This window comes from Podarcis bocagei, assembly GCF_964188305.1.
Source record: "Podarcis bocagei genome assembly, chromosome: 16".
In the NCBI taxonomy this organism is placed as follows: Eukaryota; Metazoa; Chordata; class Lepidosauria; order Squamata; family Lacertidae; genus Podarcis; species Podarcis bocagei.
This window is the reverse complement of record NC_138142.1, coordinates 16,710,050-16,731,379: the sequence shown is the minus strand read 5'-3', so window position 1 is coordinate 16,731,379 and position 21,330 is coordinate 16,710,050. Positions and strand designations below refer to the sequence as shown.

At 45.1% G+C, this 21,330-nt stretch overlaps 2 protein-coding genes across 5 annotated transcripts in view; one reads left to right on the top strand and one right to left on the bottom strand.

The window, feature by feature from the left end:
• The window catches only part of GNAZ (G protein subunit alpha z), a 47,254-nt gene extending 34,737 nt beyond the window's left edge, over positions 1 to 12,517 (top strand). The window contains exon 3 of the mRNA XM_081175077.1: positions 10,470 to 12,517. Within this exon, the coding sequence (XP_081031203.1) occupies positions 10,470 to 10,814 (345 nt within the window). The 3' untranslated portion in view covers positions 10,815 to 12,517. The remainder of the gene's footprint in view (positions 1 to 10,469) is intronic.
• Positions 1 to 21,222, bottom strand: part of RSPH14 (radial spoke head 14 homolog) — a 68,610-nt gene extending 47,388 nt beyond the window's left edge. Inside the window, exons 1-4 of one of the 4 annotated variants that reach the window (XM_081175082.1) lie at positions 21,006 to 21,222; positions 20,248 to 20,477; positions 18,018 to 18,120; positions 17,755 to 17,873 (exon numbers count right to left, since the gene is read on the bottom strand). In XM_081175082.1, coding sequence (XP_081031208.1) covers positions 17,755 to 17,873; positions 18,018 to 18,120; positions 20,248 to 20,449 — 424 coding nt within the window. In that variant the 5' untranslated portion in view covers positions 20,450 to 20,477; positions 21,006 to 21,222. Of the gene's footprint in view, positions 1 to 17,754; positions 17,874 to 18,017; positions 18,121 to 20,247; positions 20,478 to 20,718; positions 20,972 to 21,005 lie in introns of those variants that run through there. The other 3 variants (XM_081175081.1, XM_081175084.1, XM_081175083.1) reach the window with 3 other exon arrangements.
• Positions 21,223 to 21,330: the final 108 nt, after the last annotated feature.

Sequence of the window (21,330 nt, the reverse complement as noted above, 5' to 3'; positions counted from 1 at the left end):
TCCAAAATGAGACTAATTCGGGAGGCATGGGCTTAATTGGCACACACAAGGGGTTGTATAAAAACACAGACAAAAAACCAAGAGTTTGTATCAAGAATGACTATGGGCACCTTTTACCCTCTTTTCTGTGCTCCAGTGAGCACTCTTGGAGTGGTTGGGAGAACTCAGCCCTAGGCAGTGAGGGTACATGTCGACCTTCCCCAACCCAGTGCCCTCTAGATGTTTTGGACTACAAATCCCAACAGCCCTAGCATCATGCAGCCTTGTTTGACAGAGTGCTCTGTTTCGTGTATTGAGGAACATGTTTTGGACATGCAACAGTCTGCTTATTTTGCTTGTAGGGTTTTGGTTTTTTTAACTGATGAAACTGGCAATTTTCTAAGACAAGATTTTATGAATATTTGTTAACTTTGTCAGCAAAGGGTCTTGTGGGAGCATTGTGGCATAATCTGTCATGGACTACAGCCCACCTCATCAAATGCATAGTGTGTGATCCTCTTGTTTGCAAAAAGAGCCTGGTCATCTTTCACAGTAACAGTGGTTGGCGATAACAGAATCATCTTGGGACTGCTGTGTAAATTTTATGCATCTGTACTGAGACAGTGGAACAAGGTCTCTATTTAGACACAAGTGACTAGAACTGAAAGTTTTCATAAATTGCAATTTCACCCTGGATGTTCCCCTTTAAAGCTGCTTAATTCCAGGATGACCACGTTAAGATCAGTACAGTGGTACCTCAGTTTAAGAACAGTCTTCTTTAAGAACGATTCGGTTTACGAACTCCACAAAACCAGAAATAGTGTCCCGGTTTGAGAACTTTACCTTGGTCTAAGAACGGAATCAGAATGGTGGAAGGGCACTGGCGGTGGGAGGCCTCATTAGGGAAAGCGTGCCTTGGTTTAAGAATAGTTTTGGTTTAAGAACGGACTTCTGGAACAGATTAAGTTCGTAAACTGAGGTACCACTGTAACAGAGAGGCCCAGTAGGCTGAAAAGTTATCCTACTGATTCCTGAATGATTGCCATTTCTGGTGTCAGATCTGTGTACAATTATTTAACCAGGCCAGTCCCTAAGCAAAAGAATAATTTTTTAATTTGTCAATTTGGGTACAAATAAATAAGGCAGGCTTGCACAAGTTGTGACTCAGCAAGCCAAATGCTTGATAATCTGCTTGTCCACCCCCACCCCCACTTTTTCTTTTACTGCCTGCCAGGGGAGTTGTCAAGCAACCATCTGGCTGGCCACAGGACATAGCCAGTGGGCTGCATTTGGCTCAGTAGGTCATAATGTTGTGCTGGCATTTTCTACAAAAAGAGATTCAAAGACCTCTTTTAAATGCAGGTGCCTGAAAATACATCTGATGCTTGAGTCTGGCTTTGTTAGAAAATAAAATGTTTTAAAGCTTGCTTTTGGATGGCGAGTGGCCTTTTCTTATTGACAAACGCTGGTAAACTCTATTTGAGGAGTTGGACTCACTCCGCATAGGACAGGTGGGATGTGCTGGAACCGCCTTGACTGGGGTGCTGCTCCCGTGCTCAAGGAATTTCAGCTTGCAATATTAAGCCAGAAGCTTCCTCTATTTCAGCAGCCCTAGTTCTTTTCCTCCCCTGTTTCCATAACAACGTGTCTGTAATGGAGCACATAAATGCATTCTGAGGTTTTCTGACAGCAGTGCCCTTCCATCGTTAGCTTGTAAATCCTAAATTCTCACAGCAGAACCTGGGGAGACTGTAACACAGAGGGGGTTTCTTTAATGGTAACTGTCAGTCCAGCCCAGAGCTAGGTACTGGCATTGTCAAGGCCAGGCTCTGAAGGGAAGTAACTTGTACACAGCACTATCCAAATTCCATGTGCAGCAGCCCCAGCTGGAAAGGGAAGAAGGATGGCTCTTGTACACTCATTCTTCCATCCCTACATTTCCCTCTGTGCCTCTGCACAATTTCTCTCTCTTATTCACGTCAGCAGAGTTAGCTTGAGGGGTGAACGGCTGACTCATGTGGACTTGGCTGCTTCCACAGTGAGACCCCTCTGATTCAGACAGGGGAAACCAGACACATGTTTCAGATGATGTTGGTCCTGCTTCATGTAAGTTTGAGTACAACGTGTCAGATGATGTTTACATGCTTATTCTGCTTGAATATTATTTAGAGGACAAAAGCCATCCTAGCATGTTGAGATGTGTGTTTAATTGTAGAAAGTAAGTGATTTGGGGGCAAAGGGGGTGAGCAGGCGGATCCCCATACTTTCCAAGTAAAGGGGGCATATAGCAGGTGCAGCTGGATGGGTGCTTGCTAAAGTGCTCTTTGCTATAGAGCTGTTAAACGTATGGATTATTTATGCCTCCCCCCCCCCTCCCTTGCATCTGGCCATTCTCCTTCAGGCAGCTGCAATGATTTCAATGATTTGTTTAGGTAGCATATGGATGCCTGTTCTGCTAAACCAGGTTTTCAACCTTTTTCAGTCCATGGCTGCCTTGACCAACTACATTCTTTCTGCGGCACCCCTGTGGGGCTCAGGAGCCCAGTTGTGCCACTGCTTTCCAGCAGAGCTGGCAGCCTCTCACCCTTTTTAAAAATACCCTCCCTTGTGGAGTGTTCCCTCAGCCTCCTCTCCCCTCTCCTTAGGAGTCCTCTGGGCAGCTGATGTTGCCACCCCTGGTCTCTGAGCTGCCTACCCTGCCCCAAAGAGAGGTGCCTCCTCACACTGCCCCATAGAGGCCTGGGACTACAGCAAGGGTTGGCGGACTGGCTGGCTGGACTCCCTCTCCTGCTTGCTGGCCTACTCCAAGGCCACCTCAGCTCCTGGCAACCAGCACCTTCTGACCATCCCCAGAGACACCATTCACCTGCAGAGCTTGTAGCCAGGGCTGCTGCAACAAACAGCTGCGCAAGCCTTTGGGAGGCAGAGATGCGATAGGGCATCAGAGGAGGGAGGGAAGGAAACAGGGACGGAGATCAGAGTTGCCTGTGGCACTCCTGACTATCATTCATGGCACCCCAGGGTGCCATGGCACACTGGTTGAAAACCACTATGCTAAACCATCACCTCCCCCTCTCCTTCTGAAGTTCCTGCATGGTGTGTCTTAATCTCTTTAGCAGATAGGCATGGCTCCATTCTCCAAATGCCTCACTAGGGCAAGGGTTACCCAGTCTTCTAGGCCAGCCATGCTTCACATGCACAGCAGTCAGAACAGTGGGAGATCCCAGAAGTCCAACTGTTCTATTCCCTTTAGACTTTGTGAACAATTTATTTGAAATTTTCAGATAAAATTTATAAGTGCAAACAACTTCTGTTAGAGTGGAATAATAGGTTTTCTTTGGTCCCGGGCAGCAGGGATGCATTCTCCTTACCCTGATCCTCAGATCCCTACCACCACAAAAATGTGTGCTGAAAATTAAGATTTGTGCTTAGGAACGCCCTGTTTAAAGACATCTTAACTGGAGTTAAGTTTTAAGGACAGGGCAATGTAATGTTACTTGACTTTCTGCCTTTTGCATTTTATTTTCGAAAGTGACAACATTATCATCTTGACATACTGGGGGGTGGGGGTGGTTATACACATGTGCTTGAATGCATTGTTAAAAATAGGCCTCCCTTAAAACACACACACACACCCAACTCCTCCAGTTTCCTTAAACACAGATTGAGACTTCCTATATGATGCATACGCACACATACAAATGTTGCCTTCTTCACAGAATCAAATCGAGTTGAGCAACATTACATTTCTTTCTCGACCAATGGTTCTGATTTTGTGGGAATAGCCTACCTATTTGAAATGGATTAGCAACATTTTGGCACTGATACTGTGCTTAATCCTCTTGGAATTGTAACTGGTTTAGAAGGCATCAGCAGGGGTCCCCGATTTCTGCCTCCACCCGTGCCTTGCTCTGGGGAGATGTTGTGCATGGGTTGGAATATTGCACCACAACTCTGTTTGGTGAAATATCTCTCAGAGAAGAAGACCACTGTTCCATGCAGTGGCCTCCTCAATGTCTTGAACAATAATGTGAACACTGTTACAATTTTCATAGAGAGAGAAGCCTCACAATTAAATGTGCAGTACACGTTGTTTCAAAGCCTGTACTGTAGCCAAGGTGAATCCCTAAGAGATTGCTATGCTGACATAGCAGCGTCAGCAGCATACAGGTCTTGCTTTGAGCACAGCAGCCCATGGATCCTCAATCTCAGATTCCCAAAGAAGGCATTACTAGGGATGGACATCCTCCTGCTTCCCCAGCATTCTCTGGAGGGTCATTAGGACCAGAGCAGAGAGACACGCCCTTTCCTGCTATCCAATGAACTATCAAGGGCAGTACAATTCACCCTTGCCAGAAGCCCAAACTGACCGCTTGCTTAGGGCTTTTGAAATCAGGGTTTAGCCTGCATGTCATTAGCCCAAGTGCTACAGGTTGTCCACCCTGGTATAGTGCTTGCCTTAAGGGTGCAACTAATTGTTACCAAACAAAAAACCTGGAGAATAATTTCCATATCTGGTTTTCCTTTCCCAGTGGCTTCTTTTGGGTCCTGGCACCCAGACACTGGGGGCAGATTTTGTGAAGAGGAGGAGGACTTGGCATGGTGGGGGTGGCACTGTCTGCAGCACCTCTCTCTCTTTTCATTGGCTGATTCTGCCCGCCCCCCCCCCCGGAGCCAAGATTTGAGCTGCAGCCCTGCAAACATGCTTATTATGGTGCTGCAGCTAAGGAGGCCTCTTAAGGCCAAGCTGCCCTCATCTCCAGACTGCAGAGCAAGCATTACTGTGACATGGCTGCAAAATTAGGGCATAAGAGACTTATTTTTTGTCCCACCTTCCTCCCAAGCTGGCTCACAACATCAATTAAGACAGTTGCAGCTAAAACACGCCATCAATAAAAATATTTTTTTAAAAAACCAATTAAATAAGTACAGTGGTACCTCGGGTTACATACGCTTCAGGCTACAGACTCCGCTAACCCAGAAATAGTGCTTCAGGTTAAGAACTTTGCTTCAGGATGAGAACAGAAATCATGCTCCGGCGGCGTGGCAGCAGCAGGAGGCCCCATTAGCTAAAGTGGTGCTTCAGGTTAAGAACAGTTTCAGGTTAAGTACAGACCTCCGGAATGAATTAAGTACTTAACCCGAGGTACCACTGTAACCCTATTAAAAATTACTAAAACCAATTTAAAGTGCAAACACGCAAAGCGCAACACCCACCCTCAGAAGAACCTGTCACAACAGACATTAAGTGGCCAAAGGCCTGCTAGAACAAGGAAGTCTTTGCTTGCCAGCAAAAGGAAAGCAGAGAGGGAGTCAGGCAAAGCTCCCATGGAAGGGCATTCTACAGTCTGGTAGCAGACATCAAGAAGGCCTTCTCTCATGTCCTCAGCAAATGTGCCTGTGAAGGTGGTGGGACTGAGAGTGGCGTCTCCCCAGAAGATGTCAAAGCCCAGACAGGCTCATATAGGGAGATATGGCTGCTTCAGGCAGCCTGGACCGAAGCCATATAGGGCTTTGGAGGTGGAATAGGAAAAATCCTTCACCCCTGAAAAGCAGACTGGTCTCTGTGTTAGGGAATCATTCTGCCAGAAACAAGTAGAAAGTTTCTAGAAGGCTACATAGTTTTTCCTTTATATATGGGAGTGGCACTCTGGGCTTAATTATCATCAGCTGGAAGTGCAAATAAGAAGAAGACATCTGTCTGAAGAGTATTGCCTGTAAAATATTCTGAAGGACTGCTCCTGTAATTTACGACGTGTAGGAGATGAAAGACTTTTGTTTGAAAGTGTGCAGTTAATTGCTGTTTATGTTAACAGTCGAAAATATATTGGCTACCGTAATGCTTGTACCCGGTCTGGGAATAAAATCTCTTGACCGAGACTTCACAGAGTTTGTGTGAGTCATCTTTAGAACAACTTCGTCATTGTCCACTGCTTCTGCGCAAGAGACATAAAGAAGATAAACTCTGCTAAACAGTTTTAAAGAGGTTTTACCTAACCACCAGTATCTGCGCAGTGAAAGTGTGTGGACGGTAATCTCTAATACTCTGCTGCCTTGTATGGATGGAGGCAAGAATGCAGCTTCCACAATTAAAAGTAGAAGCAGCAGCCAGGAAATATATTATCAAATCTGCCATTAGTTCTCTGATGCAAATTAAAGAAGAAAAGGCAAGAAACAGATTTTATTTTTAAACAAATTCAGAAAGAGCTTAATAGGGAAATATATCCCTATTACGGTAAATGCTTAAAGGATTATGTGGAGGTGAATGTGGGAGTGGGAGGGACCGCAAGAATAATAGTATACAGTGGAAAATAATTACCCACTCCATTTGCAGACAGTTTTTAATGGAGAAATATTAGGGGCTTAAGCTACAGTTTCCCCCTCAGGCCGCCATCTTGGCAAAGTAGCCCTTGCTGTGATAAACTGCAGCTGGGTTTGGTGTAATTATGACCAAAGGGGGCGAATTGCCCCCTTTCTGTACCGGCAGTCAGGAGGGGAGCTGCAGGCAATGGGAAGGGTGCCTTTGGGGGCTGCCTGGCTAAGGCTGTGCTTGTACCCAGTCTGTCTGTGGAAGATGAGGTTGCCGTATACACACACAAACAGGTTTGCTGCTTTGAGCTGCTCTTGGCTCCTGTCTTGCTGTGGAATAAAATAAGCACATAGGGTTGGCTGGTGGGTGGGGACAGACATACCTTTTCCTCAGCTGCATTTGTTGTCCTTCCTTAAAGATGGGGACCTCATGACACTGATCTGCATTTCTGTAACCTCCAAAATGGACTGCTGCCCAGTAGTGCAGAGGAGGCTGCAGCGAGTGCAGAGGGTTGTCACTTAGAGTCTTCTAATGACTGGGGTGAAAGGTGTGAGCATGTCCAGTCCAAATAGGCTTCTGGGCTTTAAGGCCCCTTCGGGCCTACAACCCATACAAGCCTCAGGGACCTTGGAAATACTACACAAGAGGCAGCAGAACTCTTTATGTCCTCACATCCTCTGCAGCGAGTCACTGTGAGAGGAGGGAAGGAAACACCTCCAACCCACCTCCTTGCTTTCTGATGGGGTGGGCTTGGGGTAGGTGGTGTGGAGGAAAAGCAAGAGGCCTTTTCCAGTCTGGATTCTGATCCCTGAGGGACAAGGGTTGGTGATGGGGGCTTAGCAGCTCAACTATGCTTTTGAACAGGCATTTAACAACTGCCAAAGCTGGTTTCTGAGGTCAGGCCCAGGAGAACTTTGCTGGCACCACTACAGCTTCTTTGCTTGCTGTAGCAAATGCCCCTCTGTGAAGCACGAGGCCTGAAAGCCTTGCCAGGTCTGTACCAGGAACATCTACCTCACCCCATTTGTAAAGAGCATAAAGGGCTTCTTAAGAACCTGCAACTCTATGAAACGATCCAAGTAACATTTGTGCTCCTGCCTGTGGGTCTCTGTACCACCCACCACCCTCTTTCGCATAGTTTCAGCTCACATATGCAGAAAACTTATGAAGAATCCTCTGCCATTGGGGGACACTTGGTGTGGACACTTTGCGAACCTTTGTGTGGAATGTTTTGTGCCTGTCTCTGTGCCTGCTTCAGTGCTACAGTACCTGACACACACACAATCTTTCCCCGTGTTTCTGAATATATTTACACCTATAATATCGCTATGCTTATTTGCTATTTCCATGGAAACCTGAGTAGGAACTTCAAGTGACTGCATTCAATTACAGTGGTTAGACAAAAGTGTGTTCCCTCGTTGTCTACCGTCAGGCCATTTTCTGGCAGAGCTGATCCAAGCTAAGTGCTGATATAATGACTGATTGATTTTTACATGTATCACCTTATTTCACTAGTTCAGGGCTGGTTACCATCTGAAAAGATAACCATGTAAGACATACAAAGTGCAATGCTCAAGCTATTAACACTGTTCTGAAATAGTCAATATGCAAGCTTGCAGCTGGAGCCCTTCTGGCTGGCTGCTTCATCCCTCTCCACTCCAAGTTCACAGCCCCTTTTGCAGATGGGGACTAACTTCCCCAAACCATTCTTTTCTCCCGCTTTGCCTTTGCTGATTTTACCTCATCTAATATTCTGTGAATCATCTTGATTTTCCCTCTGAGCTGAATTCCTTTTTCTGCTCTAGACAGAGAAGATTTCAGGGTGGGGTGGGGGGAGCCTGGCTGCCAGAGAAACCCAGTGGTTGATGATGATGGAAAGTAGAGGAGCCCTGGACTTCTCTGAAACGCCATAGATGTAAGATGAACTCATTGTGCTCTCAGGGTGTAGGGGTGGAATGCGACACTGTGACAAAATCGCACAAGTGGGGGGAAATAAGTATTACAAGAGGGAACTTTGCTACTGTGGCTCAGAGTCCTTCAGTTTTGAAAAGAGGCAAGTGAGAGTGAGGCTTTATTCTGTCAGACCCTGGATTCCATTTCAGAATCACAAAAGCTGGTGATCTGGCTGGAATTTCCTCTCTTCCCTCCAGCGTGATGCTGCTTCAGAGTGTGATTCAATCATAGAGCCATTAATGAAGAGCATCATTCACAAATGGCATTAATCTGCAGGGGCATTTGCAGTGGAGAGGACATGACTCAAAGGGAGGGCGTTGGGTGTAAGGTAAGAGCTCTTGAATTAGTCCCAGGAGTAGTATGTGGAATTCTAAAGCATGAACAAGCATGGCCTTGGATGCTTATCCATCTTTTAATGATTTGCTTCCTTTATCTTGTGATTTCTCCAGAACCAAGGCTACTCTGCACATGGTTTGTTTCCTCTCTTGAAGGCCTTGACGTATGAACCAGGCCAGTGTTATTCCCTGCATGGTTTTCTGCAAATTTTCTCCGTTTGTTGTATTAAAGTTCCTGGAAGATACTGTTACAAGAATTCAGCCTTGTATAAGCATTTGACTTGTTCATAACATGAATGTTCTGCATTACTCAATTCTGAATATCTTTCCATATACTAAAAGCCTCCAAGGCACATTGATCTCTCTTTGTAACTGGCATCACCTTGGGTGGCTTGTGACCTGAGGTGCTCCTAAGAAAGGCCCATCCAGATGGCAGGTTTTGGAAATCGAGCCATTGTTTGGATTGACAACAGCTTGTAGAATTTATGTACTTTCTCCCTCTAAAGGCCTTTTTAATTGTCACTGGCTTACTGTGTTGCTGTTATTATTGTTGTTATTATTATATCAAGTAATACCTGGAAAGGGCTAAGGAAATCCAGGCTGCCCACACCCATGCTTTTCTGGTTCAAAACAGCACTACTTGCAGATCTGCTTGTACATATATAAATTTTGAGAACTATTTCCTGTGCAATCCAGGCAAAGTTAAGCAACTTTAAATCCCATCAAGTATGTGCTTAATCCCCTCAATGAAATAAATGAGATTAGAAGTACCTAGCCTCTGCTGGATGGAGTCCAGTGGTCTTGGGCTCTGCTTTCCACAAACAGCTTTTCTATCAGGAATTAGTGCCTGAATCTGCTAGTTTCCCGTTCCTGTTCCCAGCCCCCTTTCCTTCTGTAATGTCTACTAGGCTGTAAGTCTGTGGTCTTAGCTTTGTACAGCACCTAGGATAATGTAGGTGATTTCTAAACAATAAATAAGTGGGAGGAGGTTTTTGTTCTTTTGATCTGCTGTGCTTGGCAAGAGGAGTACAAGTTTCCTGCGGACACAAATGTAGAAGTGACCATCTGGCACCTGATGAAATGCTTGGCCTTGAACGGTCACAAATGCCGCTTGTGCGGTGGGCTCCCTCCTCTCTGGAAATGATTACTTCAAATACTTTTGAAACGTCGTTTTTTAGTGGAGTTCAAAGTTATGTCTTCACTAAATAGGAAACAGCCTACCATGGACAGCTCCATGCGAAATCATCCTAGCAGCACGATGGCTATAAAAAATGTATGTTGTTAAATGATGTCTTGGGCTTGCTTGACATGTGATGAAGTTCTCTAAACAGAAAGCATTTCTCCTCTGCAAGGAAGCAGCACATAAATCTGCCTATGTGGCGCCAATGAGACTGAAGGAGAACGGTTGTAACTCTGTGGCCAAGTGGATGGTTTGCATGCAGAAGGTTGTGGGAGTGTGGATGTGCACGTGTGAACATGAGTTTGGAAAACTGTTTTTCCATTTTACAACTGGTGCTGTGAAAGCCTTATGTGTTTGTTTGGTTCCTCTACCAGAACGAGAGAGAAAGAGATCTGCTGTTTCCAAGTTTAAATTAGCCAGTGTTTGCAAAGCCTGGCACTCTCCTGACATTTTGGACCTCAACTCCCATCAGCCTCAGACACCACAGCCATGTTGGGTGGAGCTGATGGAAGCTTTAATCCAACAATATCTGGAAGGCAGCAGACTACTCAAGGCTGGTACAAGCTAACACTTCTTTAAAAGAAAATCCATCTTTGGGGCAGCTTGGGTGAGAAGCACCTTAAGACTATTCACTGAGGTGGCTATGGCTGTTGAGGTTCCTGCGTAATTTTGTGTGCGATTCTCTTGCTGATGCTTTTGTCCTTTCCCACAGAGTCGGATGGCTGAGAGCCTTCGTCTTTTTGACTCAATTTGCAACAACAACTGGTTTATCAACACCTCCCTCATCCTCTTCCTGAATAAGAAGGATCTGCTGGCTGAAAAAATCCGCCGCATCCCTCTGACAGTCTGTTTTCCGGAGTACAAAGGCCAAAACACTTACGAGGAGGCAGCTGTCTACATCCAGCGTCAGTTTGAGGACTTGAATCGCAACAAGGAGACCAAGGAGATTTATTCACATTTCACTTGCGCCACTGACACCAGTAATATCCAGTTTGTGTTTGATGCGGTGACAGACGTCATCATTCAGAACAACCTCAAGTATATTGGTCTTTGCTGAGGATCTGTGCAGATGAATCTGGTTTCTTAAGGTGATGTGAAACAGGCGAGCCACAGCTGCTTGCCACAGTGGAAACAATGGCGTAGTGCTTGGAAGACCCAGTCACGGAAGGGAGAAATCTGAAGTATGTTCACAGATCCCTTCAACTGCCCACACACCTTTTTGCAAAAACAATGTCTTGGAGTGTGCAAGTCTCCCACCAAATGGCGAGGTTCTGAACTGTATGGAAGTGTTTTCACTACTATCACATCATCCACTGGCTCATTCCGTCTGTTTCATTCCCCCCCCCCCACGAGATAGCAGAGCTTACCATGTTCTATGTATAATGAGACAGATTGTTGTCCTTATTGTCCTAGAAACCATCATACTGTTGGAATGATGCAGAGCTGGTGAGTTGGGGAGAGGGCTGTGTTGCAACTCCCAACCCCCAAGAGGGAAGAGGCCAGAGGCTAGAGAACAGGCATATCTGAGCAAAGGGTTCCTTTAACCTACAGTCTGGTACTTGACCTGTACCAGATCATGTACACATGGATCAAGCGTGCACAGGCACCTAACTTGCAGCAAGTACAAAGTACATACTAGATACACACATTGTCTTTGCATCATGGTTTATCATGAATTATCTCTCTGTGGAAGGAACTGATAGTGCAGAATCATCCCTGTGAGTCCCTGCCACCCTGACCAGTATAGCCCCTTCTGCTGTTCACAACTTCAACATGTGTGCAAAAAATAAGAAATGAATGGAAATGTTAAGTAATGACAAGGCCAAATTGTGGTCAGTGTTTCTTCTACCAGTGAGGAGTTTTATACATCAAAAGTCTTCTTTTACATCTTTTTTTGCCAAATCTTTGTGCTCTTTCACAAAAACTCTAAAAGTCGAATAAGTGGTTGAGTGTTGTTGGTTTTTTTTAAATACAGATATATGAAGGTATACTTTTTTTTTAATTATTGTTTTGTGTCTGGATTTTGAGTGTGCCAACGGACAATCCTGTTCCATTGCTCCAAGGAAATTCTGACAAGTATGGCAACATTTGCAACAGCCTTTCTAAACACAGGAGCCAATGAAACTGTGTACAATATAGCCTTTTAAGTCATTTTGTTTTGTTTTGGGAGGGGGGTGTTTATTTTTTAAAAATGTGCTGTAATTATTAGGTGAACAGATGAGTGATATGAACAATACTTAAATGTCTTGATATTTAAATTTACAAAACTTAGTGGAATTTAAGGAATGGAAGTGATGCATTCCTCGGCTCCCTTTCATCCTGTATGCCAATAATACTGGATGGCATATTACTCTAGCAAATTTACAGCTAAGTTTGAATGCCTGAGAAGCTGTGTGTGAACTTACTGGATAATCTCACATGGATCCTAGGGCCAGTGCCCAGGCGGTTCCTTCTTCTCCCCCTTGTCCCTTGCAAAAGACTTCTTACAGACTTCAGTGTAAGCTAAGTGTGTAAATAAATATACATTCAAGAATCGTAAAGCACATAAATGCACACACATACACACACACACTTGCTCTTACACTTACACACACACACACACAATCTCCTCCTGCCTCCCTCCGTTCCCCAGTTGTATGAAGATTAGTGAGAATTCTCAGCCAAGGGCTTTAAGAAAAACCTAAAGAGAAAACAGTGAATGATAAAAAAAATTACCGGCTGTCCACTTTTAAGAAAATAAATCTGAATGATCTTAACTGATTTATGGTGTGTGTATGTAATGTTTGTAGATCTTGTGATTCTAGATTCCACACAGCTGGGTTCTTACGTCATTTGCTGCAAGTATGCGTTCTTCTGGCATTAAAAACCTGTTTAGTTCTAATTGCTTATGCAATGCAATAAAGCCAGTACAGCTACTGAATAGGAAATGGGGGACAATTCTGTTCAGAAAAAGCTGAAACAGCTGGAGGTTAAAGGGTGTGAATAGTACTTTCTGGCAGAAGGGGATTCTCCTGCTGCTTAGCCCCAAGGGGCACTTCTCATGAACACCTATTGCTACAACCATCTTTAAAGGAAGAGTAACGTTTTTCAGAATTGCTGGTGCCAGTGGTAGCCAATACTTGTGAATCCTGTTGAATGTAAGGGACCAATTGCTGAGTAGAGTATCAATTTGAGGAGAGTAGCAAAACGACAAAATGAGCTGTGACACTTTGGAAGAGGTGTCCTTTTACTCTGAAGTAAAAGGCCTCAGAGGTCAGTGGAAGTGCCTTTGTCAGCTCTCTTCTCCTGGAACTGCAATCTACGGATTCTTGTCATTATTTTAAAATGAAGTGCTGAGCTTGTACCTGCATGTCCCTTGATAAATTGGGGGGGGGGGGGGAGGACTGGAGCAGAAAAGAGGAGAGAGAAAGAGCACTTGAAACAGGATTGTGAAATAGCCAAGTTCAGTTTCTACTAAAGGAAATTAGCAGGCAAGTTCTAGCTGAATTCATGATGTTTGTTTTCAATAAAAGGAGACTGCCAGTGGAGGTCAGCAGTGACTGCCGGGAAGGAAAAGATCAGTCCAAACCACGTCTCTAATAAGAGTAGAAGCTCTGGCACAATTTGTTATAGGAAGAAGACTTTACAATGTTGCTCTTCAGTGGAGGCTTAGAGCAGAAGACCATGGCAGATTATCCTGGGAGGCAGTGAGGGTTCTCCCCACGCCACCCCCGGTACAAATATCAGTAGCAGATGGATGAGCTGTTCGACAGTGGAATTTGCTGCCAAGGAGTGTGGTGGAGTCTCCTACTTTGGAGGTCTTTAAGCAGAGGCTTGACAACCATATGTCAGGAGTGCTCTGATGGTGTTTCCTGCTTGGCAGGGGGTTGGACTCGATGGCCCTTGTGGTCTCTTCCAACTCTATGATTCTATGATTCTATTCTATGATTCTATGAGAACTTGCTGATCTGCCTGAATCCTAATGCTTTATTGTGGAATCACCTTTCATGGGCGAAAGCTTCCTTCCTGAGATGTGTAAAGTAGATAGTGAATGAAGAATCTACGGAGATGGGCTATTGCTGCTTGAAGCTCATGCCAAAACGAACCATGTAGGAGTAGGGATTGATTGAAACCACTGAGGTGAGTAATGTTACATAGGGCTGTATATTTGGCCTCTAAGGTTACAGCACTTTGGGGGGGTGGGGTATTCTTTGAGCCATGTTAAAAATCCCAGACACTCCAAAGCCAATTTTCAAGCACACCAGGAGATAATTTAAACCATGGAATGATGCTTTAGAATTCTGTGGTAGACAAATTGGGAGTGAATTCGACCTTTTTGCAACAGGGAATATCTCCAGTCCTGCATCTTTGGGAGAGTTCAGCCAAGACTGGATGATGGAAACCATAGCCATGTCCAGCACACTTAATTAAGAAGGAATTTTACTGAAGGCATCAGGAGTATGCTTAAGAGAGACTGTAGCACATGTGAAGCAGCACAGCTTCATGTAGCAATTTATCATTTATTACATCCTTCCTTTCTGCCTCAGTTACAGGCACAAAAGGTCACTTGTGTCATAAATCAATAAAGACAATTATTCCCTCTATTTCCAAGGCTCAATAGCAAATGCAGATCCTCGTGTAGCCAAAATGGCACCATGGAGCATAAGACTCTCAGGGTCATGAATTGGAGCCCCACATTGGGTGAAAGATTTCTGCATTGTAGTGGGTTGGACTAGATGATTCTCGTGGTTCCTTCGAACTCTACAATTCTGTGATTCAAGACAAGTGAGGAGGCAACAGCAAGCTGGGTGGGGTTACCCCAACCAAGGTTTACAAAAAATTGCAAAAAGAATTTTGGGAAAGCCCCAAAGCAGTTCAATGAGGAGGACCGAACATGCTGGCTGGCTGGAAGAGTGGACAGCAGCACTCCAGACAGCTACATTTTGTTGCAGAGTCCCCCTTGTTAAAAAAGAGACAGTAGAGAGTATAATAGGTATCAGCCAATCAAATATCCAGCAAGTCACAGGGCCGAAGAACATGGCAGCACATTCAAACATCTAGGCATGGCAACACAGCAAACCCCAATGTGCATTCCCACCACCAACCAAACTTCAGGCAGTCTTGGGATGCACAGCAAAGCCTCATGTCGTTGGAGCTGGTCCTTTAGGTATTCCTGTCCCTACCCTGTTTAGTACAAGGCAGATAAATTCAGGATTTGTGGATTGCATTTCATATTCTCTAGCAGTCTTATTTTAGTGAATCCAATGAAAACATCTGCTTGGTGTTAATCTTGTACAATATGCCTCCTTGTTAACAGGCTGCTCAGCCTCAACGTTGTTTTAAATAAGCCCTTTAGCTCCTTGAAACTTAAAGCTTAACTCTGGATGCAGCTGTGCAAGGTAAGGGCTAATGCCAGCTGTGCAAGGTTAGGGCGAATGCAGCTGTGCAAGGTAAGGGCTAGTGACACAGGAAGTGAACAACTGGGGGGGGGGCTGTGTCTCTTTATGAACAGGAGGAGGGGAACTAACCCTCCTTGTCACATGCAGATAGCATGCAACTTATGTGGGAGTTATATTCTGGGGATCTCGCCTAAAGCCAAAATCACATATAGTTAAAACACATTGGGGTAAACACGGAGAGGGATCACAGAAGTCTTTGTTTCTTGGACATCCCTCCTCCTCCTGCCCCCCCCCTTTTGCCATGTGTATAAAGCTGAATGTGCACAAGTTAAATGTGCATAACGTGGGCTTACTGTATAAGCAAATGCTTGACTTTATCCCTGGTTCCTTTTTGCATATGGAGAATCACAAAACTTCTATTGAGCCATCTGCAATGCCTGGAGACAGTCAGGTTGGGCACCCATAGTAGTGACCAGAAGAGGAATAACCGCTGGGAGGAGCACAGAGAGAAGAAACACAATAGTGCATCTGCAGCAGCACAACCAGAAGCTACCCCAGCTGCAGCAAAACATGTATCTCCTGTATTGGTCTCTACAGCCACAGCGGGCGCTGCAACCTTCCAACAGTTTGACTTCACCCCCCCCCCACCCGCAAGGTGCACTCCTCCATTGTCTCCCAAGACATAGACGGATGCCAACAACAACTGAGAACAAAGCACCATTCTGAAAGGTACGGTCTCCTCTACTGGCTGTGTCATCATCATCCACTGACCTTAGCAAAGGGTTAGGAACCCCCTGCCTGGGGTCTGCACACACAACTTTGCTAATACAGTGGTACCTCGGGTTACATACACTTCAGGTTACATACGCTTCAGGTTACAGACTCCGTTAACCCAGAAATATTACCTCGGGTTAAGAACTTTGCTTCAGAATGAGAACAGAAATCGTGCAGCAGCGGTGCTGCGGCAGCAGGAGGCCCCATTAGCTAAAGTGGTGCTTCAGGTTAAGAACAGATCTCCAGAACGAATTAAGTTCTTAACCCGAGGTACCACTATAAGCCTGAGCTTTTATTCAGTTTGGGATGTGCAAATACTTTTCCACTGCACTGGCAATCTCCTGAGAGGCGGGGGTAATCACAAACACACACGACACAGAGCTGGTAAACACCTTTGAACACTGATACTTTTCCTGTCTTTAATTCAGGCTTGTAAATAGTCACTTGCCTGGTTGCCTGTAGCAAGAAAAAAATCTCCCCTAGGCGACAGAGTAGGTAAGCTATTGCCCGTCAGAAGAGGAAGGTGGGCTTGCTTTTATTTGGTAGCTCACTGAGTGCTCACTAGCAACAAGGAACCAGATCACATGCTGTATGAACTAGAAGTGTGAATCATTCTTTATGCAGAAGCTTAGAAGAGCAATGTGTGATGTTCTGGCACCACCAAGAGACAACTGAACTTTACTACTACATAAGATACATTTCTTGCATAGTGCCGTTAGTCTACCTGGCTCTTTACACAGTGGCAAAGCAAAAAAAAAAGGCAAAAAGCCATCCCTGCCCTGAAGAACATCTGACCTATATTGAAATCCCACTGCAGGGCTGGGAGGGAATTGGGAACCATGAGAGGGAGGGAGGGAGGGAGGGAGGATGGAGTAACAAGGGATAATGTGGACAGGCAGCAATAAACAAGTAAAATGGATCACAGACAATAGGGTTGCTGGGTGTTTTTTTTAATCTGTTACTGCATAACCTTACATAGTGTTTGTACAACAACCTTGTAAACATAAGCCAGTATGATTACCCTTAATAATACACTTGAGAGGCTAAAACTGAGCACTTTGTCTAAAGACCACAGTGTGGACTTGATAATTCTAGTTGATCTCATCTTAAGTGTCATACTACATCGGCTCAGCAAAGGCAAGGACGGTTCCTTTCACTCAAAGAATTTTAAGAGAAAGAAGCAGAGGCAAAACTGGTTTCTAACCTGGAGTTCATTGCACACTCAAAATGCTCTCCAGCACCACCAAATCACAAAACCACAGGACCATAGGGTATTTCTAAGCTACACATATATAGAGCACTTTAAATGGCAAGGCTTTTGTCAAATTATCATGGGACAGCAGAAAATAAGACCCATGCCCCCAGACCCGCTCACAGAACCAAGATTCCCTGGAGAAAAGGAAATTGCCTCTAAATGAGTTGAAGTAGCCTGTTCAATAGCTGTGGGAGGAGAAGTGACCCAGTTTGCCACCCTCTCCTCCCAACCTTCCTTCGGACCACGGGGGGAATCAAAGGAAAGGTGGGGGGCAGCTGCCCCCCTAAATCAAGTAAATAAATGAAAATAACTAACAGCTCGGTTCTGTCCCCCTAACATAAAGCCTGCTTCCCCAACATAAATCCTGGCTATGCTTCAGGCATTCTCAATCCACGCCACATAGTGTGTGGGCCACATACACAGATCATGGCTACAGAATAGTAGCTCCAGTTGCGTCAAGCAAGAAAGCCAGGTCACAAGACACAAGGGGGTTAGGTGAAATCAACATGAAATTCTAGCCTTTACTTGGTTATGAGCAGAGCAGTTGAGCAGTCAGCGTTGTAAATCTTATGAAATTTAATCCACCTTACCTAGAGGCAATTCTGACACGAGTTTCAGTGCATAATGCATATTCCACCGGCAGATGTCAACAGGATCATCCAAAAGCTGTGCCAGAGCGGGAATGACTTCATTTTCTAGGAAGCCGGTCCTACATTCAGAAAATGTATTGGTAAGAAGTGGTTTGTATAAGCACAATATTAAACTCCCCTATTCGAACCTGGGAAAATATGTTGCAGAACAGAAGAAAATCCCTACTCTAAAACATTTGCATTAAACTTTAGCAAACACCTACCTGCCAACAGAATGTGTTGCCATAATATAAAGAACCTCTGTTGTTTTCTGTCGCACGGTGCTGTCTTCATCTAAAAGCAATATCTTCAAATTATCTAGAAATCCTGAAAGACACATTTTTTAATAATTTTTTTGGTGCCACACTTCAACAGACATCTAGGGCAAAATTATAATACACTCATTAAACCACCACAATAGAAAAAAACACACAGAAGGCAGTGGTAGAATTAAAAACAGCCACCAAGTAGAATGAAAGCAGTTGCCTCTGAAACTCATCAGAGATGACTATATATTGATTATTTAGAGTGCCCAATGGGCAAATAATATTCACAACATGTGTATGGTTCTGTTCCTTTATTTCTGTTTTTGTTCTATTAGCTATTGTTATTTTGATCTTTGTAACAATGATGAAGATATATTAATTGAAACTCTTTAAAAAATATTTGCAACCTGTATTAGAATGATCTCCAGGTGAATGAAGTTTGGACACACACATTTTCCTTAACCGTGTGCAAAATAAATATTGAAGTGGGTTGCCTGCTCATGTGCTCTGGAACAGTTTCCTGGGATGCCTTCTGGAATACTTCGGTATCTACTATCATTACAATGTCTTTTAGGTCCTATGATTTATGTACCGTAAGATCTCCTTTTCAGCTCAAAAGGTTTTTCAAAAGAACATTAAACATTGCTTTGCTGGATCTGACCAAAGGTCCACCCAGTCCAATGTAGCACTTCCCGCAGTGGGTGGGATCTGCCATCTGGTACTGCTAGAAACAGACTGCCTCTAAATTTGGACATCCTGTGCATTAATTGCACTTTCCATGTGTTCATCCTGAACCTACTTTTTGCAGCAGTATGGTACACATACATACTAGCACAAAGGATGCAAAGACAAATAACATTTTGCTGGTATTTACCCACAGTAGGATATCTCTGTAGCTTTGTGATATCCTACTGGAAATGTAGGTATTCTCAACTCGGTCCCTTGTTCCATCAACTGAATTAAATAAGGGGCAGGCAAACACCCACCCTTGCAAATAAATAAATGATCCAACCCCAAACAACTGCCGCACCTTTTTCCTTTTCAAGAAAACCATTTTATGGCCTGATGTGAATGACTACTAAACCAAAGTTTGGAAAGATCCAGCAGTTTGCTGACCAACCACAGTGCACTGTGACAATGTGCTGCTAGCTTTGCGGTAGGGCAGGTGGTCCCCAGCATGTGACTGAGGAGGTCTGTCCTGCCGCCCACAGGTTCTGCCCCCTCCACATTGCTGCCTTTCACCCTTCTGAAAGTAGGCATGGGAGTAGCATTCTACCTACTATTGCCAATAAAATAGGCTAAAGTGTGGGCTTGGATGTATGGCAATTTATCCAGTCTGCAAATGTACCCATAGACCCAAAGAGATTGGTGATCAAGCCTGTATGTTAGGGCCATTGTGTCACCCCTCCCCACTTCCACAGGAGCATGTATCATGAACTGCCCTGTGGGAGGGAAGGAGGCAGATGAAGAAGCCACCCAGGCCTGCTATAGTTTGACTATCCCACCATTCTGACCTCTAATAGGGCCATTTTTATCACCCATTACACTGGGGGAAGGATCCTGATGGCTTTGTATATGTTGACATTGTGGATTGTTTATCCCACCCCCAAAAAAGTTGAATATTACCGGTACTTGTACTCCACCTTGGAAGGACTTGTATCCTGAAAGGTAGGATATAGATAACAGTAAAAGGTAAAGGGACCCCTGACCATTAGGTCCAGTCGTGGACAACTCTGGGGTTGCGGCACTCATCTAGCTTTATTGGCCGAGGGAGCCAGCGTACAGCTTCCGGGTTATGTGGCCAGCATGACTAAGCCGCTTCTGGCGAACCAGAGCAGCGCACAGAAACGCCATTTACCATCCCGCTGGAGTGGTACCTATTGATCTACTTGCACTTTGATGTGCTTTCAAACTGCTAGGTGGACAGGAGCAGGGACCGAACAACAGGAGCTCACCCCATCACAGGGATTCAAACCGCCGACCTTCTACCAAATAAATAACCAACAAGGTGCAATCAGTAGAGCATGAGGCTTTGGATCTCAAGGTTGTGGGTTCGAGCTCCAGAATGGGCAAAAGATTTCTGCATTGCAGGGGGTTGGACTAGATGACCCTGGTGGTTCCTTTCAACTCTATGATTCTATAATTCTCATGTTCAGTCCACCAGGGAGGCAAAAGTGGCATCTCTTACCGAGTCTAATGGCTTCATAGACATTCTCTGGGTCGTGCACCAGATCACACAGGGCCATCAGCGCCCGCTGCCGGGTCAGCAGGTCAGGGTCTTCCAGCTCCTCGTTCAGTTTTGGGAGACCCCTTCGGCCATAGGCAATGGGGGCTTTTGTGGGGTCGATATCAGGGGGCAGTTTGGAGGAGATACGGGGCAGGAGCGCCATCTCAAGTTCCTTCTGTACCACAGCAGCCCTAAGAAAGGAAAGGGAAAAAAGCTGCTTAGGGGAAAGGGAGGGAAAACAAGAGCAGCAGTTGTATGTGTCTTTGCTTCAGTTCCAAGACACACGCAACAACAGGACACGTGTCTTTTTTTGTGGGGGGGAGACACCTGTTGCAACTGAAAGCAAGACCGGATCTTAAAGGTAAGTATCTATCTTTCTCCCCTCCAGCCCCCACCCGCGATTCAATAGGAACAAACAACAACAATATTAACCCTGAAAGAGAAGCACGAAGGAAAAACGTGGGAATTCTTGTTTAAAAATTAAAAACAATAATAATTTAACATCGAAATGAACGATAGCAACTGGGGAAAATATATTACTTGGTGCACACACGCAAAATAGAAATGGCAGAGGGGGAACCCAATGAACCCAGTTTAGCAAAGTGGGGAGAAATGCTCCGAAAGCGGCCGATTCGTCGCCCTGACTAGGCCTCTGGTTGCTAAGCGACCGCGACGCCCTCGCTCCCTACGTCAAGATCTGTGAATACGAAGCTACGCACGCGGGAAAAAAACCCTCTACGAGGTGTTACCGGAGTCCGATTGAGCGCAAATGTCGTAATCCCCGCAAGTGGCGGCTGGGCAGGATGTGTCGTGGTGGGGAGGCCAGGCGAGAGAGAGAGAGAGAGGTGGTGGCCCTCAAATGCCAGCCTCTGCAGCCCGCGCTGCCCCTGCGGGAAACCCAGACAGCTTCCTCCCAACTGGCGGCTACCAGACTCTTTGGACTACAATTCCCATCAGCCCCAGCAAGCAATGCGGCGGTCTCACCAGCCCTGTGCTCGCTGAGGCTGATGGGAGTTGTAGTCCAAAGTACTTGCAGGGCGCCAG